The sequence below is a fragment of the Vipera ursinii genome (assembly GCF_947247035.1).
Source record: "Vipera ursinii genome assembly, chromosome: 1".
In the NCBI taxonomy this organism is placed as follows: domain Eukaryota; kingdom Metazoa; phylum Chordata; class Lepidosauria; order Squamata; family Viperidae; genus Vipera; species Vipera ursinii.
This window is the reverse complement of record NC_139512.1, coordinates 296,586,844-296,604,603: the sequence shown is the minus strand read 5'-3', so window position 1 is coordinate 296,604,603 and position 17,760 is coordinate 296,586,844. Positions and strand designations below refer to the sequence as shown.

Here is a 17,760-nt window from a genome sequence, read left to right as displayed (position 1 = left end):
GCTTCTGGAGACAGGTTGTTCCACTAATTAATTGTTCTAACTGTCAAGAAATTTCTCCTTAGTTCTAGGTTGCTTCTCTCTTTGGTTAGTTTCCATCCATTGCTTCTTGTCTTGCCTTCAGGTGCTTTGGAGAATAGCTTGGCTCCCTCTTCTTTGTGTAAGATGTTGCTTTGTAAATAAGATGTTGCCATTAAATTGTTAATAATGGGGATGGGATGGAATATGTCACAACTGTTGGTGATCTTGTGAGATTTAAAATTTTGTAAACAAAAGCTGCTGACCACACTATCATGCAAAACAAGGCAATAGCATTAGACACTTGGAAAAAAAACTTCTGCCTACTTTCTTATTCCGAAGTGACTCTTATCTTATCTCATCTGAGCAAAATAAAATTGTGACAAGCTTAATAATACAAACTGCAAATGGGATTTTAGTACAGCAGAATGAGATTATCTTCATTAACTGATGCTCAGTGCTTGGGTGCTGTTTCTCTTTCCAAGTTTCTTTTGAAGAGCTTCAATCTTTCTTTAGCCTCTACCATGTTACTTAGGAGAAAAGATTGGGGGGGGGTTAGTGCAATTTAGTTTGCATGTGATTCTACTGGCATTTAGAACTCACGGCAATTTTTCTCCTCATAGGAAATTAAATGTAAATGTAAAATAATGCATTGCACTCCTGGGTGCTTACGATCAGAGAAAGAGGACAGGAAAAAGAAATGTTAAGAACTAGAATAAATGCCAGTGTGATCTTGTCAAGAGCTTTTTTTTTAAAGAATGAAATGTGGCCTCAAGCTTCTTTTGTACTTCCGCTTAATCCAGAAAAAGTATTTACTTTCCCTGTAGAAGCTGTTATGGTTCTTTTGCCAGCAGTACACTTGATAGGTCTGATAAGCAATTTTGGTGCAGGTCTAAAAAGCAGAACTCAGAGCATTTTTTTGAGTGCTTGATCTGAAGATCTTCAAGGCCCAAACTGGAGATTATGATATGCACTTAGCAACTGTCTGCCTCCTCTACTGAGGTAGCAAGTGCATACATATTCTGATGTTACTTATGTGCATTCCTCTACTACATATCCTATTCTGCAATTTTTAGGTAGGAAACAAATAAAGCAGTATTGCTAGAATCCAAAGAAACCAGAGAACTAAGCTGGGTCTACTGGGGATCTAGTTCCCAAGGAGAAGAAGAGTAGAGAACAGAACACAATATAAGAACTGCCAGTTTTGGCAAGATTTAGATATTATGTTGCCTAATAAGCAACCCAGAGTAACCCTGTGATAAGATGGGCAGCCAATAAATTTTATCAATAAAATAAACAAAATTAATTTCAAGGTAATACTCTCTACTAAAAAATGTATGCAGTTTCAGTTGAGTGAAGAACCCTTACTAGCCAACATTGCTTATGGTTTATCTACCATTTGATTTGTGCATATCCTCTAGACTTGTTCTCACTGCTTAAGGCAATTTTTCGATTTGCTTATTCCATGATTTTTTTTCGTTTCAGCATTATATATTGTGAGAGGCAATATATATATAAAAATCTTGTGTTTTGCCAAGCAAGATTTCTGATCTATGGTAAGATGTATTTTTCTTACACAAGGGAAATCATGATATATATTGCAACGTGTGAATTTTGTATACAGTGAATAAATTTTTCAATGGGAGGATAATGAGCCTATTTATATAAACAGATACTGATGGAAAGTGAACAAATAAGATGAGGAAAAAGTGGGATGTAGCATTGCTTTGAAAACCAAGATTTTAGAAATGATATTATATAAATTAGAATCTACATTTAGATTTTCAAACATACTTCCTTACATGCTGGTCATTTACAGAATGTAAGAGGTGAGTCCTTGCTCCAATGAACTTAAAGTCTAAAATTCTATAGAGAAAAAGAACAGGGGAAAAAAATCACATTGAAGGCAGAGGTAGAACATGTGTGATTTGCTGCCTATTCAAAAGGGCAGCTACTTAATGGCATAAGCTTTCCATTCCTTTTACCAGTTAGTCTCTTTTGGTGACGAGTGTCTTGAGTTCTGTATCAGGAGTAACTATTTCACCAATTGCTTCTTACATAGATATAAAACAACTCTTTTACATCTGTAACCTGCTTGAAAGGGAACTATGGACTCCAGTGTCCAAAGGTAGAATCTGACATCAGATCATAGGTATGCTGGACTAATTTCCTGAACGGAGGTTTTCAAATGCAGGATGGTTGTCCACTTCTCAGGGATGTTAAAAGGTTCTTTCATTCAGCAGGAATTACTTAAATTGATCTATAAGAATTTTCCAGCTCGTGCATTCTATCACAGGGGTGTTAAACTGCCAGCCCACGGGCATCATGCGTCATGCTGAAATTGCGCCCATCCCATCACTGGCAATGGAAAAGAAAGTCATGATACATCATGACGCGTCATGTGATGATGTGAGTTTGACACCCCTGGTTCTATCATTCAATATTTCTGAGGTAGTTCCCATCCTCAAAAATCTCCAAGTAGCATACTAGGACCTGGAATCTGAATTCTTGGGGTTCCAACTACCAATCCAGAAATCTTCCCAAACTATTTTTGCACTGTCTAATGCAGGGATGTCCAACTGCCGGCCCACAGGTTGGATGTGTCACCAGGAAACCATGCCCACCCCATTGCCGACAATGGAGAAAAAGCTCCGATACGTCATGCGTGACATGGTGAGTTTGACATGTCTGGTCTAATGCATCATGAAAGCATCTAACCCAGTCATGTCAAACACAAGGTCCACGGGCCAAATGTGACCCATCATATGGTTCCATCTGGCCCGGGGACCTGCTCTGGAAAGAGCAATGGACCAGCCCGCCACACCTTGGCCTGGCCCAGGCTGACCAAGCACTGATCTATAAACTGGTTGCATCCATCGAAGCCAGAAGGTGCTCAGCTTTAAATCCATGGGGCAGCCCTGCCCCCTGGGTGCACGCACTAGCAGAGTCTGGCGTCCCTGCTGGCTGTCTTGTCCCGCAGGCTGACTTCACCCAGGATGCCAGCGCTGGCTGTCTCCTATGCGCACACCTGGAGGCCAGGGCAGAGGTGGCAAGGCAGCTCCTTGCTGATTCCAGTGGATCTTAGGCTGAGCACATTCTGGTTTTGATGGATGCAACCAGGTTGTAAATCAGCACCAACCCCCCCCCCCAGCACCTCCAACCTTGCAGCCACGAGGCTTTCCTTTCACTGTTACAGACCCCCACACAACACACGGGATAGCAAGACCGGCAGCAACATGGCAGCACTGGCAACCTCTCCCATGAGCGTGGAGGAAGGAAAGAGATGAGAAGGAGAGAAGGAAGGAAGAAAGTGTAGCAGAGAGGGAAGTGATCAGCGCTGGCTGGGAGGCTTTGCCAGAGCTCTGCAGATTTGGCAGAGAGGGTGGGAGCTCCAGCGGCCTCTGCAGTGGCTGGTGGCAGGGCGGGGCTCTTGGGGAGGGATTTTTAAAGGGGAAGAGAAGATTGACTGGGGGAAGATGATTTTATTTTCTGTTTTCCAGAGAGACAAACCAGAAAGAGGGAGAGTGAGGTAGGAAGGTGGCAAAAAGGCTTTTTATTCTCTCTCCAGAGAATAAACTTCCTACCTCGCTCTCCCTCCTTCTGGCTTGTCTCTCTGGAAAAGAGAAAATAAAATCACTGCTGATGTGGCCCTCAATGAAATTGAGTTTGGCACCCCTGACCAGTTCATAGAATCAATTGGTCAGGAATCAACAAATCAACAGAAAAGAAATATTTTGTACCACAATCCTAGTTATCTCTTCTTCCTGACATAATAATGAATCTATAGCTTTCCAGTGCTTGGGTAATTTTTTCTCCTATGCTTGGTATGGAAGAATGAGACTCCTTTAGTGCAGCTCAGCTATAAATTATTTGCATTAATAAAGTGTAGATAAGAAGGGCTTATTTCTTTATCTGATTTTCTGAACACAACCCAAGACAGTGCATCATTTAAAATTAAGAAGACAGCATGTATTATAATTCCAGAGTTCACAATAACTGAGCTACAGGAATAGCAGGGCTACAACTGAGTACTTCCCTTTATAGTGTCTTGTTAGCATGTTTTAATTGGACACAGCTTCTAAGCTAAGCTTCACTACACCTGGTGATTGGCTATTTCAAGTTGAGGCATTTGGGCAAGCTGGAGGCAAAAAGGTCAAACAAAATAATTCCACTCAGGATGACATTTTCTCCGGTATTTGTGAAGTAAAATCTGGGGCATTATCAATTAATGATAAGGAAGTAAGTCATTGAGTGGGAGTACCATTTATCTGAAGACAATTGGACTACTTCAGTTAATTGGCTTAGTAGGTGTAAATGCTATGAGTTCTAACATCAAGGAAGATCACTGTCATCTCTCACTGTAAATTGACTGTCATCTGTCACTCCTCTGAGAAAAGACTAATTAGCTGTACACTATTATTACAACAACAACCTTACAATGCATATGTGCACACAACTCTCTCAACCTTTAGAAAAATAGAACTGCCAAACTTTTTTTTTACTTCTTATTGCTATTTAACGTCAACTTCCCTCATTGTGTTATGAATAAGAGGCACAATCCAGCCAAAATAACACACACGTTTCAGAGACTAACCCTGTGCATTGATAATTACTAGGTTCAGTGAACTAAGCCAGGTTCCGTGGCATTCAAGCAGTAATTTCTCAACAGGAAGGAAGGAAGGAAGGAAGGAAGGAAGGAAGGAAGGAAGGAAGGAAGGAAGGAAGGAAGGAAGGAAAGAAGGAAGGAAGGAATTTTTCCTGTACATACTATTCAATAAAAAAGGTACCTCCCGACATTTGATCATTCCAGTCCTAGCAAACAGGAAAAGAATGATGTGAGGAATAGGAAAAAGCTTCACACTACAATGATAGTATGCCCTATGATAGTATTAGAGATCAGGAGAAAACACTGTTTGACTGACATTTTAATTATTATTTGCCCCTTCCCCTTTGGACTACAAAAATCTGGATGGCTCCAGATAACAGCAATGAGATACAGAAGATGAACTCTTTACTGCTACCAGAGGGGTCAACAGTTTTTTTCCAGCCCAGGTCTAATAGCTACCTATTTTTGAAAGGAAGCATGGGTTTTAGATTTTTATGCTCCTCCAAATTTTGCAATGCAGTTTTCCAGTCAAAGAAATGTGAACGTTCAGGGAAATTACTTATAAAATTGTGTGCATTGAAAGAAATTACAGACAAAAAGGCTTAGAGCAAACTGCTTGCAAACAAATGAGTGTATTAGGAGAAAACATGTATGCAAATTTTTGATGTGAAGTTATTTTTAAAATTCCACAAGCTGAAGCAAAAGCAGAGTAGAATGAACTTGTGCATAAAACATGTGAACATTATAGAATATGAAACAGATGGATACAGCCATTTCTATCAACACTATATTATGGAAAAATGGAAAATAAGAAATTCAGGGCTTTCTCATTCATTTTCTTTTCTCTCAGGTAAGTGAGCTTAGAATTGCAACCCCCAATGATCTGCTTAATGCTGTCATTAAAAAATAAGCATTGGGAATTAAAAGAATAACCTTTGCCAAAACGTTCCCAAAGTCATTGCCCTTGAATCTTTTATTCCATGATAAGGAATAAATGTGATACTTTGATATTTTAGAACACAAGTGGGACACCTAAGAGCAAAGGCCACTCAACCTGAAACTCCCTCCATGACCTCAGGTCAAGAAACTAACTTCCAGCACAACCTGGCTGTGGAGAGAAGCCAATTTTATTGGTCACAAGGATCACAGACCAGTATGAATACTGCTGGAGCAGCTAGAATCTTCACTAATATCTCAACAGCTAACTGCATGTTACTGGACAAAAGATCTTACATGATTTGAAATTATGGGGTGTTGTTTTTTTCCAAGTTCCTGCTTGAATAGAGTGTTTGATTTTATACCACCTGACATCCTGTGCAGTTGTAGTCAAATTCTGCCCAGTTTGCTCCTGGTCAATATGGATCTGACAATATGATATCTGAGTCCTTTTATTCTTGGTGATACCGACTTTGATGTTATTTCACTTCAAGGTGTTGCCTTTACTCTCCTTAAAATGATGTTTTCTCACATCTCTGTGCTTCCTTCCAGTTGAGTAGAAATAATTACTGAATTTGTGAAATTACACCTCTGTTCCTCTAACTGCAGAACTAATTTGCTGGAGTCTGCTAAGACAAGAAGCTCGGAGGTAGAATTCTGGACTATCTCAATGATGTTGCAGTGGGTTTTGTTTAGCTTCTGCTTCAGTTAAAATATATTGACAGGGGAAATCAGTCAATTTCTGCTTAATGGGGTGCTGGGGTGCTTAGATGTAACAGCACAGCAATATTGACTGGGGGCAGTTATAGGGGACAAGTGACTCTTGTTAAAACAATTTTATTGTCAGTCGATCTGTTTTCAGGCATAGTAAAAAGTCTTGCTTATGACTTCTATACATAGCTTGAAACAATCTGAAAGATCTCTTTGATTATTCTTAAATTATTTTTATATTAACCTTTTTGAAAATATATAAAGGAAATTCAGAAATATGAAACATGAAGGCAATAAACAGGGAGTTTACAAGCATCAGAGAATTAGGTTACATTGCTCAATACTTAATTAAATGGTTTCAAGTAATGGAAATGTACTATATTGTTTTAAAAGTTACAGATTATTGTTAATAACCAAGCAATATATAAAGTATCAGCAAGAGTGGCCAACACAATATAGGTCATAAAATAAGATTAAAAATTACAATAAATTACATCCAAGCTACTAAACACTTTTTTTCTGATCATTGAAAGCTAGTAATATTAAGACTTTATGTTTAGAGAAATTCACAATTTAAATATGGTCAAAGCACGTCGTAGATAGAATTATAATCCAAAAATGTTTTCCGTTGAGTTAACTTCTGTGTCAGATTTACAGCATTGTCTTGGGTGTTGAGCATACTCCCATAAGAGACATCCTTCTACAGAATCTGAAAGATTTTACAATCCTCCCTTACAACTCTATCCAGGCAATGAAGTCTTCAGAAAAAAAACAAAAATCTGCCACCATCCCAAGGATAGGGATGTGCAAGTAGGCTTTCCCAGATAGCTGCTTCTAGACTTTGAGACTCCTTTCTCAGATACATCAAGCTAACTCTCTCCCTGCTATACCTCCTCTAGAAGCAAAAAATATTTCTGTTTAGCACATCGGAGATGGCTAAGCTGCTGAGTCGAACTGGTTACTTTATATTGTTTCTAAACCATGCTTTTATTGTGTTTTAACTGTCATCATAATCTAATTGAGGCACAATCATGCTCCAGCAATGTCTTTTTGTTCTTATCTGTACAATTTTTTAAATAATGCTTACCCTAACACAGGTTTTGTTACGGATACAGTCTGATTCACTTTATCAAAAGTTCTACTAATGCAGTCATCCTTAGAGGAGGGAATCAGCTTGTCGCCTATTGGCCACTTTAGACTGGTGTGAATATGTCCCCTCCCTCCAGTCCCTGGACACTGTCTTCTCAGGCCATTTTACTTTGGCAGCTTTTCTCTTGTATCCTCCAGGTCTCTGCTCAGAGGCCTGGATCAATAAATCAAACTAGCTGGATCAATCAAGCAGCTACACAGTGGAGCGAAAACCAACTTATGTCTGAGAAATGAACTGATATTCTGACATCCTTTGATCATACTAATATAAAACACTTGCATCAGCCTATATGTTGAACATATATTAAAGGCAGCCGGATTGAAAGAAGAATAGTGTGGTCTTAAATATGGAAGAAGAAACATCAATAATCTATACCCGTGGTGGTGAACCTATGGCACGCATGCCACAGGTGGCACGCAGAGCCCTCTCTGGGCACATGCGCTTTCACCCCAGTCCTACGCCTTCAGCCTTTTCACTTTAGGCCTCTGCCACCATGTGCAAAAAAAAGGTTCAATCAATCAATCAATTTCAACTTCTGACAGGAAAAAAAAAGATCTCACAAAGTTGGAATTGATTGGTTGAACTTTTTAGTCTCACCCAGTCTGCCGTTACCACCGTAGTCAGACCCACCCAATGGGCCACACCCACATGGCACCCGAAGATACATAAGTGGATTTTGGGTTGCAGTTTGGGCACTCGGTCTCTAAAAGGTTCGCCATCACTGATCTATGCTATGCTGATGATGCTACCTTGATAGCCAAAAATGCAAAGGCTATACAAACTCTAGTAATAAAAGTTAAGGGACAAAGTAAAAAAAGGGACAAAAATTAAATATAAAGAACCCCAAACTAATTACAACAAGTAAAACAACCAGCCTTAGAATTTGCTATGTAGATATTTAAACAATAGAGAGCTTCTGCTTTTCAACAGTAAAGGAACAAACAGCAAAGAAATACTCTGCAGACTAGTACTTGGTAGAGCAGCCATGAAGTTCTTAGAACAGGTATTCAAATGCAGTGAGGTGTCTGTACCTACAAAGATCAGAACTGTGCAACTCATAGTATTCCCTGTGGCATTCTATGCAAGAGAAAGTTTGACTTTGAAGAAGCAAGATAGGAAGACTGCTGAAGAATGATGTTGAAGAAGACTATTGAGAATATAATGGACGGGCAAGAAAATAAACGCATCAGACAAATGAACAGGGTGAACAGGGCAATACATAAAAATTAGATACAAAAATTAAAATTATTAAAACATGATTAAACAATGCCCATAAATAATACAAATTTAAAATTGAAGTCATTTATAAAAATCCCACCCCGTCCCATCAGGCCAGGCCAGCTTGTTTAAAGAGATGGGTTTTAAGATCGCGCCGGAAGGAGCGGAGATCGGGCGCCATCCGGAGCTCAACCGGAAGATGGTTCCATAAATCCGGTGCACCCACAGAGAACGCTCTCCCCCTGGGGGCCACCAGTCGGCATTCTTTGACCGGTGGCACCCTGAGGAGGCCCTCTCTGTGGGAGCGTACTGGGCGGAGGGAAGTTGACGCCGGCTGCAGGTGCTCCCCAAGGTATTCTGGACCCATGCCATGGAGGGCTTTGTAGGTCATTACCAACACCTTGAACCTCACCCGGAAGACAACTGGCAACCAATGCATCTCGCGGAGCAAAGGTGTGACATGGGAGTCTCGGGAGACCCCCAGTACAACTCTCGCGGCTGCATTCTGTACCAGTTGGAGCCTCCGAGTGGTCTTCAAGGGTAGCCCCATGTAGAGAGCATTGCAGTAATCAAGACGAGAGGTCACGAGCGCATGAGTGACTGTGCGCAAGGCATCCCGGTCTAGATAGGGCCGCAACTGGCGCACCAGGCGAACCTGGGCAAAGGCCCCCCTAGTCACAGCTACGATATGGTCTTCTAAGGAGAGTTGTGAATCTAGGAGGACTCCCAAGTTGCGAGCCCTATCTACAGGAGATAATGACTCACCCCCCATAATGAGGGGTGGGATATCCTGAATATCCCAAGATGCCGGTACGCACAGCCACTCCGTCTTGTCAGGGTTGAGTCGAAGCCTGTTCCTCCCCATCCAGACCCGGACCGCCTCCAGGCACCGGGACATCACATCGAGGGCATCACTGAGGTGGTTTGGGGTCGAAATGAAAAGTTGGGTATCATCAGCATACTGATGATACCCAACTCCAAAACCACGAATGATCTCACCCAGCAGTTTCATGTAGATGTTGAACAGGATGGGCGAGAGGACCGACCCCTGAGGAACTCCACAAGCGAGAGGCCTCACAGTCGACCTCTGCCCCCCTACCAACACCGACTGCGAGCGTCCCAGGAGATAGGAGGAGAACCACTGAAGAACCGTGCCTCCCACTCCCAATCCCCTGAGACGCCGCAGCAGGATACCATGGTCGATGGTATCGAAAGCCGCTGAGAGGTCTAATAGGACTAGAACAGAGGAGTATCCCCTGTCCCGAGCCCTCCAGAGATCATTCACCAGCGCGACCAATGCCGTCTCCGTGCTGTACCCGGGTCTGAAGCCCGATTGGTACGGGTCTAGATAATCCGCTTCATCCAGGACCAGAGGGAGCTGATGCGCCACCACACTCTCAACAACCTTCGCAAGAAAGCGAAGGTTGGAGACCGGACGAAAGTTATTCAAAACAGCCGGGTCCAAGGCAGGCTTCTTGAGGAGAGGTCTCACCACCGCCTCTTTCAAGGCGGCGGGAAAACTACCCTCACTCAAAGAGGCAGATATAACCGCCTGGAACCAGCCTCGTGTCCCCTCCCGGGCTGCATAAACCAGCCAGGAAGGGCACGGGTCCAATAAACATGTGGTGGAGCTCAGCCTCCCCATGATCCTGTCCACTTCCTCCGGAGTTACAGGATCGAACGCCTCCCAGGTGACATTGACAAGATCGCTCGTGTCCTGATCGTCCGATACTGCCCAGTCGGAGTCCAAACCGGTCCGAATCCGAGCGATTTTGTCCGACAGATATTGACTAAATTCACTGGCAAGCCCCTGCAAGGGTTCCCCACTAACCTCCTGGTTAAGGAGGGAGCGGGTCACCCTAAACAGGGCGGCCGGGTGATTATCTGCAGACGCGATGAGGGCAGCGAAGTAGTTAGATCTTGCTACCCTCATCGCTGCGAGATAAGACCTAATATGGGTTTTTAGTCGCAATCGGTCGGATTCAGATCGGCTGGACCTCCAAACGCTCTCTAGGCCCCGTCTCCGACGCTTCATCTCCCGGAGCTCCGCGGAGAACCATGGAGCCCATTGGGATCTGTGCCGGGTCAGGGGCCGCAAGGGTACAACTCGGTCAAGTGCCTCCGTGGCCGTCCTTTCCCAGGCTTCCACTAAGGCATCTGCCGAGCTGTGAGCTGAGGAGGCAGGTGGGGACCCCAGCGCTGCCTGAAACCTCTCTCCTTCCTTTGCCAGCAGTAATGGTAATTAAATGTTTTTGATAACCCTTAATCAGTCCTGCATAATGGTTGGGAGGAATTAGAGAAAACAAAGCAGGACCCAACTATAATACTTCCATCACCATGATTTATAGATGGATAAGGTTCTTATGCTGGAATGCAGAGTTTTGCCTTTCACCAAAGTTCTGTTTTGCTCTTATTTGTCCATAGAACATTCTTCTATAATATCCAATATTCATAAAGTGGTTAAATTGAACATTTCTCAATGTGATTAGAAAGTAAGTTCAGCTGATTTAATTTCCTTATTAAAGGCTCCCCTGCTGCTGAAAGCAGAGATATGATTTCACTTGGCTCCTGGTGCTCAAACTTGCGGGAGGCCATTATTTTATGGCCTCCTTGGAAGAAACTGTCCTTCAGAACACTTGTGGGCCCTCTCCCATTCTATCCTCCACAGAGACTTGAAGGACTGATCCACCTTCATTCTTCACAATGGTTGTCCTCTCTGCTTGTTCAAAGAGACGTCTCCAGTCATCCATGACTCACACTGGAAATTTAAAACACCTATTTGGTAGCCCTCCTACAACTTACACTGTGGAGTATTCCTATCATCCAGTTTTTAAGTATGTTCGACAATCAGGGATTAGTATTTGGTGAGATTTTTCCTTTGCCTGCAGCACAAAAGAAAAATAAATTTTGAAGTTGGTTTTAGAATTTAATCACGTTCCAGTCAACCTTATGTTTTGGAGCATTGTTTCTGTTAAAGACTAAATTCCAGATTTGCTAATCTCTTTAACGTGGAAAAGTGAAAGGTTTTGGAATTATAATATCTATCTACTTGTTGGTCTCTTGCTTTTTTACCTACTGTTGTATAGCACTTTTACTGAAGTAGACATAGTATATAAATGTCTATAATTGTCTAATACAAACCTTTCCTGTATATCCTGCTCCAGCAAAGATAATAAGTGAATTCTCACAAACTACGTAGGATTCAAAACAACACTGAGTAGACACAGAACTTCCGATATTAGTCAATTTCTTCTTGAAAAATAAGTGAAAAATTATTTTGGTGTTGAAGATAATTAATCTGACCTCAGTTTCTGGAACTGCAGAATATGAACTAGTCCAAGAAAGCATTGCTTGTGGTAGTGGCTGATGTTCTAGCACGTCTTTCCCTGTCCCCATTTTTTTTACTGTTTCTCATATCACATACGTATACTGTACTAGATTTGTGGCTTAATTCTTAAAGTTTAGAAAGGAAGCATCTGACATCTGCATAATTAAACACTAACATGCAGAGCAGTATATTTAAGGTACACACAGTTCAAGCAGCATGATATGAATATTTTACACATTTTTTTGGTTGCTGCAAAACACAGAGAACCAAGGCTTTGAGTACAATTTAATGGGTGTGTGCCCTATTTTCACAAATATCAGTTGTGAGGTCTTTGCATCTGGTTATTTCCTGCTGAGTTGCCAAGAGGCTCACTTGTGCTGCAACAGGAAAAGGCAGCAAACATTGTCTTAAAATAGGCAAATTCCTATTCAAAATATAAATGCAAATTAGCAGAAATGACTATAATTAAGTAGAACTGCTATGTAATTGGCATATAAATTAAGGAGTCTACCAAAAAAATAGTAAGTGGGAAGCTTATCTGACATTTTTAAAAAGGGTTAATATTTAAGAAAGGCAGAGCAAATTCCCCTGTGAACTTCTCCACTGTATTGCAGACCTTAAATACAATGCATCTTACAATAAAGCTGCACCATATGCAATTCCAAGGAAAATTCTGTTGTTGCCCCTCTTCTGAAGGACCAATTGGATGTGGAGCAGATAACCATTGAATAAAGTCTGGCCCAAATCAAGAGCTCTGTTCTGAACAGATACCCTCCTTAATTTGTCACATTTAGTTTGCATTTCTTTTTCTTTTTTTAAGGCTCATGTCCCTTTCAAAGCCTTTGCTCTCCTGCTGATATAACTTGGAAATAATGAAAATTGGCATGCTATGAATACATCTCATGGACCAATTGTTGCCTATGAAGCTTCTGAAAACCACAATATATCAGTCCTTTGGGATGGAGGGAATTAGTATAGGGGCCGACCTGATGTCCTGGATTTAGTATTGTGTAATGTCCTATGGGCTCCCTGCATCATGTTTTAAATTAGTCTCCCCAGATATGACATTCTCACATAGGGCAAGACTGCTTATGGATATTTCTGGGGGTTGCAGTTTTGATCTATCTGGAGCAGGCCAGAACTGGAAATGGTATTTTAATTCATCTTTGCCTTGGAAAGTTCACCTCCTGCTGGATCTCAAACTTTGAACAATTATTTTAAGATGTTAATTTGTTAAGCCAGCCTTTTGTTTTACCAGTTCAGTTTTTGATGTGAGTCATATACAAAGATGGAGAACCTGAAGGTCAATTCCCTTAAAAGCCACTTTTTCAAACATTCCAAAGCAAGTTTTGAGGATGAAATTGATTTTCATTTTTCCACTGCTTTTGATTAATTATTGTTCTGCAAAGGGAACCTTCAACAAAGCTACCTGTTTGTGGGATGCAGTCTCTAAGGAACTGGCCATCTCAAATCATAGGGCAAAGCAAGCTTAATCATAAGGTAAAGATAAAGGTTCCCCCGCACATGTGTGCTAGTTGTTTCAAAGCCGACTCTAGGGGCCGGTGCTCATCTCCGTTTCAAAGCCGAAGAGCCAGCGCTTGTCTGAGGATGTCTCCGTGGTCATGTGGCCGGCATGACTAGACGTCAAAGGCACATGGAACACTGTTACCTTCCCAACGTAGTGGTCCCTATTTTTCTACTTGCATTTTTACGTGCTTTTGAACTGCTAGGTTGGCAGAAGCTGGGACGAGTAACAGGCACTCACTCTGTTACGCGGTACTCAGGATTCGACCTGCCAAACTCCTGACTTTCTGATCGACAAGCTCAGCATCCTAACACACTGAGCCACTGCGTCCCTTCTAAGCTTAATCATAGGGTGGCTTTAATCCATTCTTCTCTGTTAAAGCCCTACAGCTGGAAACCTTTAAAAACTTGTAAACTAGGTATGCTCAGTTCAGTGCTATGTGGCAGGAAAAAAATACCATACCTCCAAGAATATATGCTTAATAATTTAAGCATCTATTTTCATCTGTAGGTGAACTGTTAAATAAAATTAAGGAATTATTCCTCTGGTATAGGAGATATGGAGTTCAAACCTGTGGAAAACACTAGTAACTATCTGTATCTTTCAGATATTTGTGTTTATTATTGTGTTCTTTCCATCCGTCCTTTCTAATGACTGGGGCAATCTTATTGACTGAAATAAGGTTCTTCACATAACAATTTATTTACTTATGCGTAAGATTTATAAACAGGATAATGTCCATGAATTTATACATTTACACTCAAGCTTTCATTTTGTGTCATATACATTTACACTCAAGCTTTTATTTTGTATCCAGATGGCAGCTAATAACATGAAATGGAAGACAAGTTAAAGAAAAGTTCACCTCTGGGAAGAAATTTTGCATTAATACACTTTCTATTTTGCCCACAGTATAATCTGCCATAAATTCACTGAATAAGACCTACTTCTTTCTTTGGCCTCTAGTCTCCCCTGTCGTGGAACCCATCTTCCAGGATATTCGGCAAGCCATGGGACGTAGTGTAATCCTTCGATGTACCATGTTAAAGGGAAGCCCTATGAAAGTGGCCACAGCTGTCTGGAGATTTAATGGTAGCCTTCTAACAGTGCCTCCAACAGAGCAGCAAGACTATTCAGAATATAAAGTGGACAGTGTAAGCCGGGAGACTAGTGGCAACTATGAATGTAGTATCTCCAATGATGTTGGGGTAGCAGTTTGCAAATTCCAGGTATCAGGTAAGTCTTACCTGTGCTTTTTTTTATTTAGTGGATACTAGTATGATTAAACTTGGCTAATAACTGGTAGATGAATGAAATGGGAAATTTGCCCATGATGAGACTCTAATAAAACAAGGAGACCCAGTTTTTACCATCTCTTCATTTACCGAGCAGTCCCGGAGCAGCAGAAAGATAGTGCTGGGACAGAAATTGGACTTAATCTTTCCAGTAGGAATCTCCACTGGATCACCAGCTTTTCTGCAAAGAAGGAGACATTCCATTTAGGAAAGGGCAAGTCTGGATCCAATAACAACTTGATAAAATGAGGCACAAAAATTGGTTCCTATAAGATGCCAATATTCACACTTTCCTTCACCTGCCTCCTAGGAATATATGGCAAGATGAAAACAAAAGAGGCACGTAGCTCATTGTTCACTCCAAGATTAGTTCCTATATTACATTTTACTATCTTGTCTTTTAAGTTTGGAAGCCTGAGGGCAGTTTCTGTTTTTTAATTGATAGAGTTGATGAATAAAAAATAGACTTTATGCCACAATGCAGCATGTAATTAAATATGATTTGGTGATTTAAAAATGGGAAGTTTAACTCCTGTGTATCACTGTTGTTTCCATGACATCTGGGCTTCAGGGATTTAAAATATTCTTTGACCCTTTTATTCTGTTTTCCTGCAAAACTGTCTCAGAAAATGAGTGGCTAGAGGCCATACATACCCTTTGGACTTCCCTGATTTTTATTTTTATTTTAGGTTTTGTGGGGTTTTTTGGTCTCTTTGTATTAATAGACTTTGGCATTTTGCAGCCATACAATCCTTTAACATAGTCTATTCTTTGCAATCAATATGAATTACTTTAGTCAGCATTTTCCAAGCACTATAAAAGTGCTAGGTAACTTTTACACCTTATCACAACATCAAGTGTATACCACAAGGAAACCCCCACACTTCAGTTATCAGGCTTGTACCAAAAGAAATGCCATCTCTGCACATTTAAATAGAAGTCTATGTGAATTTAATATAGAAATATGCCAGTTTCTTCATCTCCCAACAGTTGATATAGCTGCTTGTGTACAACTTTCATTCTTTCAAAATCTATATGGATATTTTCCGCTCTTTCTATAGCAGAGTGCACACATGTAAAGTTATAGGTGAGGTCCAGCATTTATTTAATTCTTCTGTGTATTCAAATAGCTGCAAAATGCTCCATGACTGATATATATGAGCAAGAGGAAAATTATAAAGAGTCCAATGAACTTATTACTGGAGATGGAGTCTTTTATCTTGGGAATCAATTAATTATAAAAATGGGCATAAGATAATGATTGTCTGCTCTGATTTTATTTTCTAAATTTGTCATGAAACTTGACTTAACAGTCAATACAAGTTGAATAAGCAACAATTAGTCTCCAAGGTGGCTCTGAATGTCTGCATACACAAAAATATAAGTCAATAAAAATAATAACAAAAGGGGGTTCAGGAGTAAACATCAATATTACCATTCTGAGTTTAATAAAAATAAACATGGAATCATTTCCATTTAATTAGAGCAGAAAAGAATGGCTGAGCTAGTAATTGGGGTGGATAAAGAGGAACGGAAAAGAAGAAAACTTTGGGAATAAGGAATACCTGTAAAATTTATTGCCTGTCTTTGAATATTTTCCCATTGTATGGTTTTTGAGATTTTAAATTGGTCAAATGTTAGCATGTAGATAGGGTTTTCTGTGAAAAGATTTTGCTTTGGAGATAAACTGTGGTATTTGGGACCACAGTGTCTTCCTTGTGAATCAGTAGCGAGGAGTGGGTGACTGGAAGGACTTTAAATATTTGTAATCAATCTTCAGGGTACAAAAGACTCCCAGCACCACACTGTCCCAGCACCCAAGATTGCACTACCAACGTTCTGCAGCAAAATAGTCAAGGCTGTCAAGGTTCGGACTAGCAAACCCAGCCAAGCAAACACCTCCGAGTCTCTTCAGGCTCTTAATGCAAAATTTTATTGAATACACCATATCAGCACATATGAAAGTAAAACCAGCTCTGGCAGGCCCCTTCCCAAACCCCCATAATAATAAAAGCACTAACTTCTTCCTCCTTCCTCTGGGTCAGGTCATGTTGCCCAATAAATTTAGAAATTATTGTTATGGGAAAGCATCTCTAGGTCTAGTCATTGTCCTTGATTCCCATGGTCTGCTTCCTTAGTCTTTGAAGTCTACATTCCAAACTTTACTCCTCCTTTCCCCCCCCCCCAGCTTGTTGGCAAGTTAAGAAGCAATGTCTGTCACGCCAGCAAGATGGGGTTTTGAAACTTGACAGCTGCATTTGTGATGCTGTATTTTTGTTATGATTAACCCCCTCCCAAAAAAGTGTGGCAATGAAAGTAAGCCATTCTCATTTCCACCTTAACCACCCCAATCCTTCCAAAATTGCATGAAATCAATTTAGAGGAGAGCTTGGAGAGATGAAGTGGGAAAGGAGACATCTAAAGCACTCCTGGAAGGAAACGTGGAGAACACTTGACTGAACAAATGTAGAGCTGCTTTTAAGACCTATCTTGAGGTGATAAAGATGTCAAAACACCATTACTCTTCTGCATTTTTCTAGCATGATGTATTATCAATACACTGGAAATAGCTGTATATCGCTGTCCCAGCCTGGTGATACTGTGGAAATTTTGTCTATAGTAGACAAAATGCTTATAGGCTGTTGGGGTCTGGATGGAAAACTAAAGGACTCAGCTCAAATCTAGTAAGATAGAGTGCCTTTGGATTTAAAGCCTACTAGATCTGGTAGTTTTCCATCTTTAGTTGTATATGATGTCCCACTGTCCCACACAAACACAGTGTGCAATTTGAAGGTCCTCCTGGACTTGCTTCATACTATGTACTAGTTGCACTTTTATAAAAAATATTTTTTATTCCACCTTTATTTACAAATAATTCAAGGTGTCAAACATACATAATACCCCTTTGTCCTATTTTCCCCACAACAACAACCTGTGAGGTGAGTTGGGGTGAGAGAAAGAGACTGGCCCAAAGTC

General features: G+C 40.8%; 1 protein-coding gene across 1 annotated transcript in view; it reads left to right on the top strand.

The window, feature by feature from the left end:
* Positions 1-17,760, top strand: part of MDGA1 (MAM domain containing glycosylphosphatidylinositol anchor 1) — a gene marked incomplete at its 5' end in the record, with an annotated part of 211,639 nt that overhangs the window by 83,416 nt on the left and 110,463 nt on the right. Inside the window, one exon of the mRNA XM_083376427.1 lies at positions 14,456-14,725. Coding sequence (XP_083232553.1) covers positions 14,456-14,725 — 270 coding nt within the window. The remainder of the gene's footprint in view (positions 1-14,455; positions 14,726-17,760) is intronic.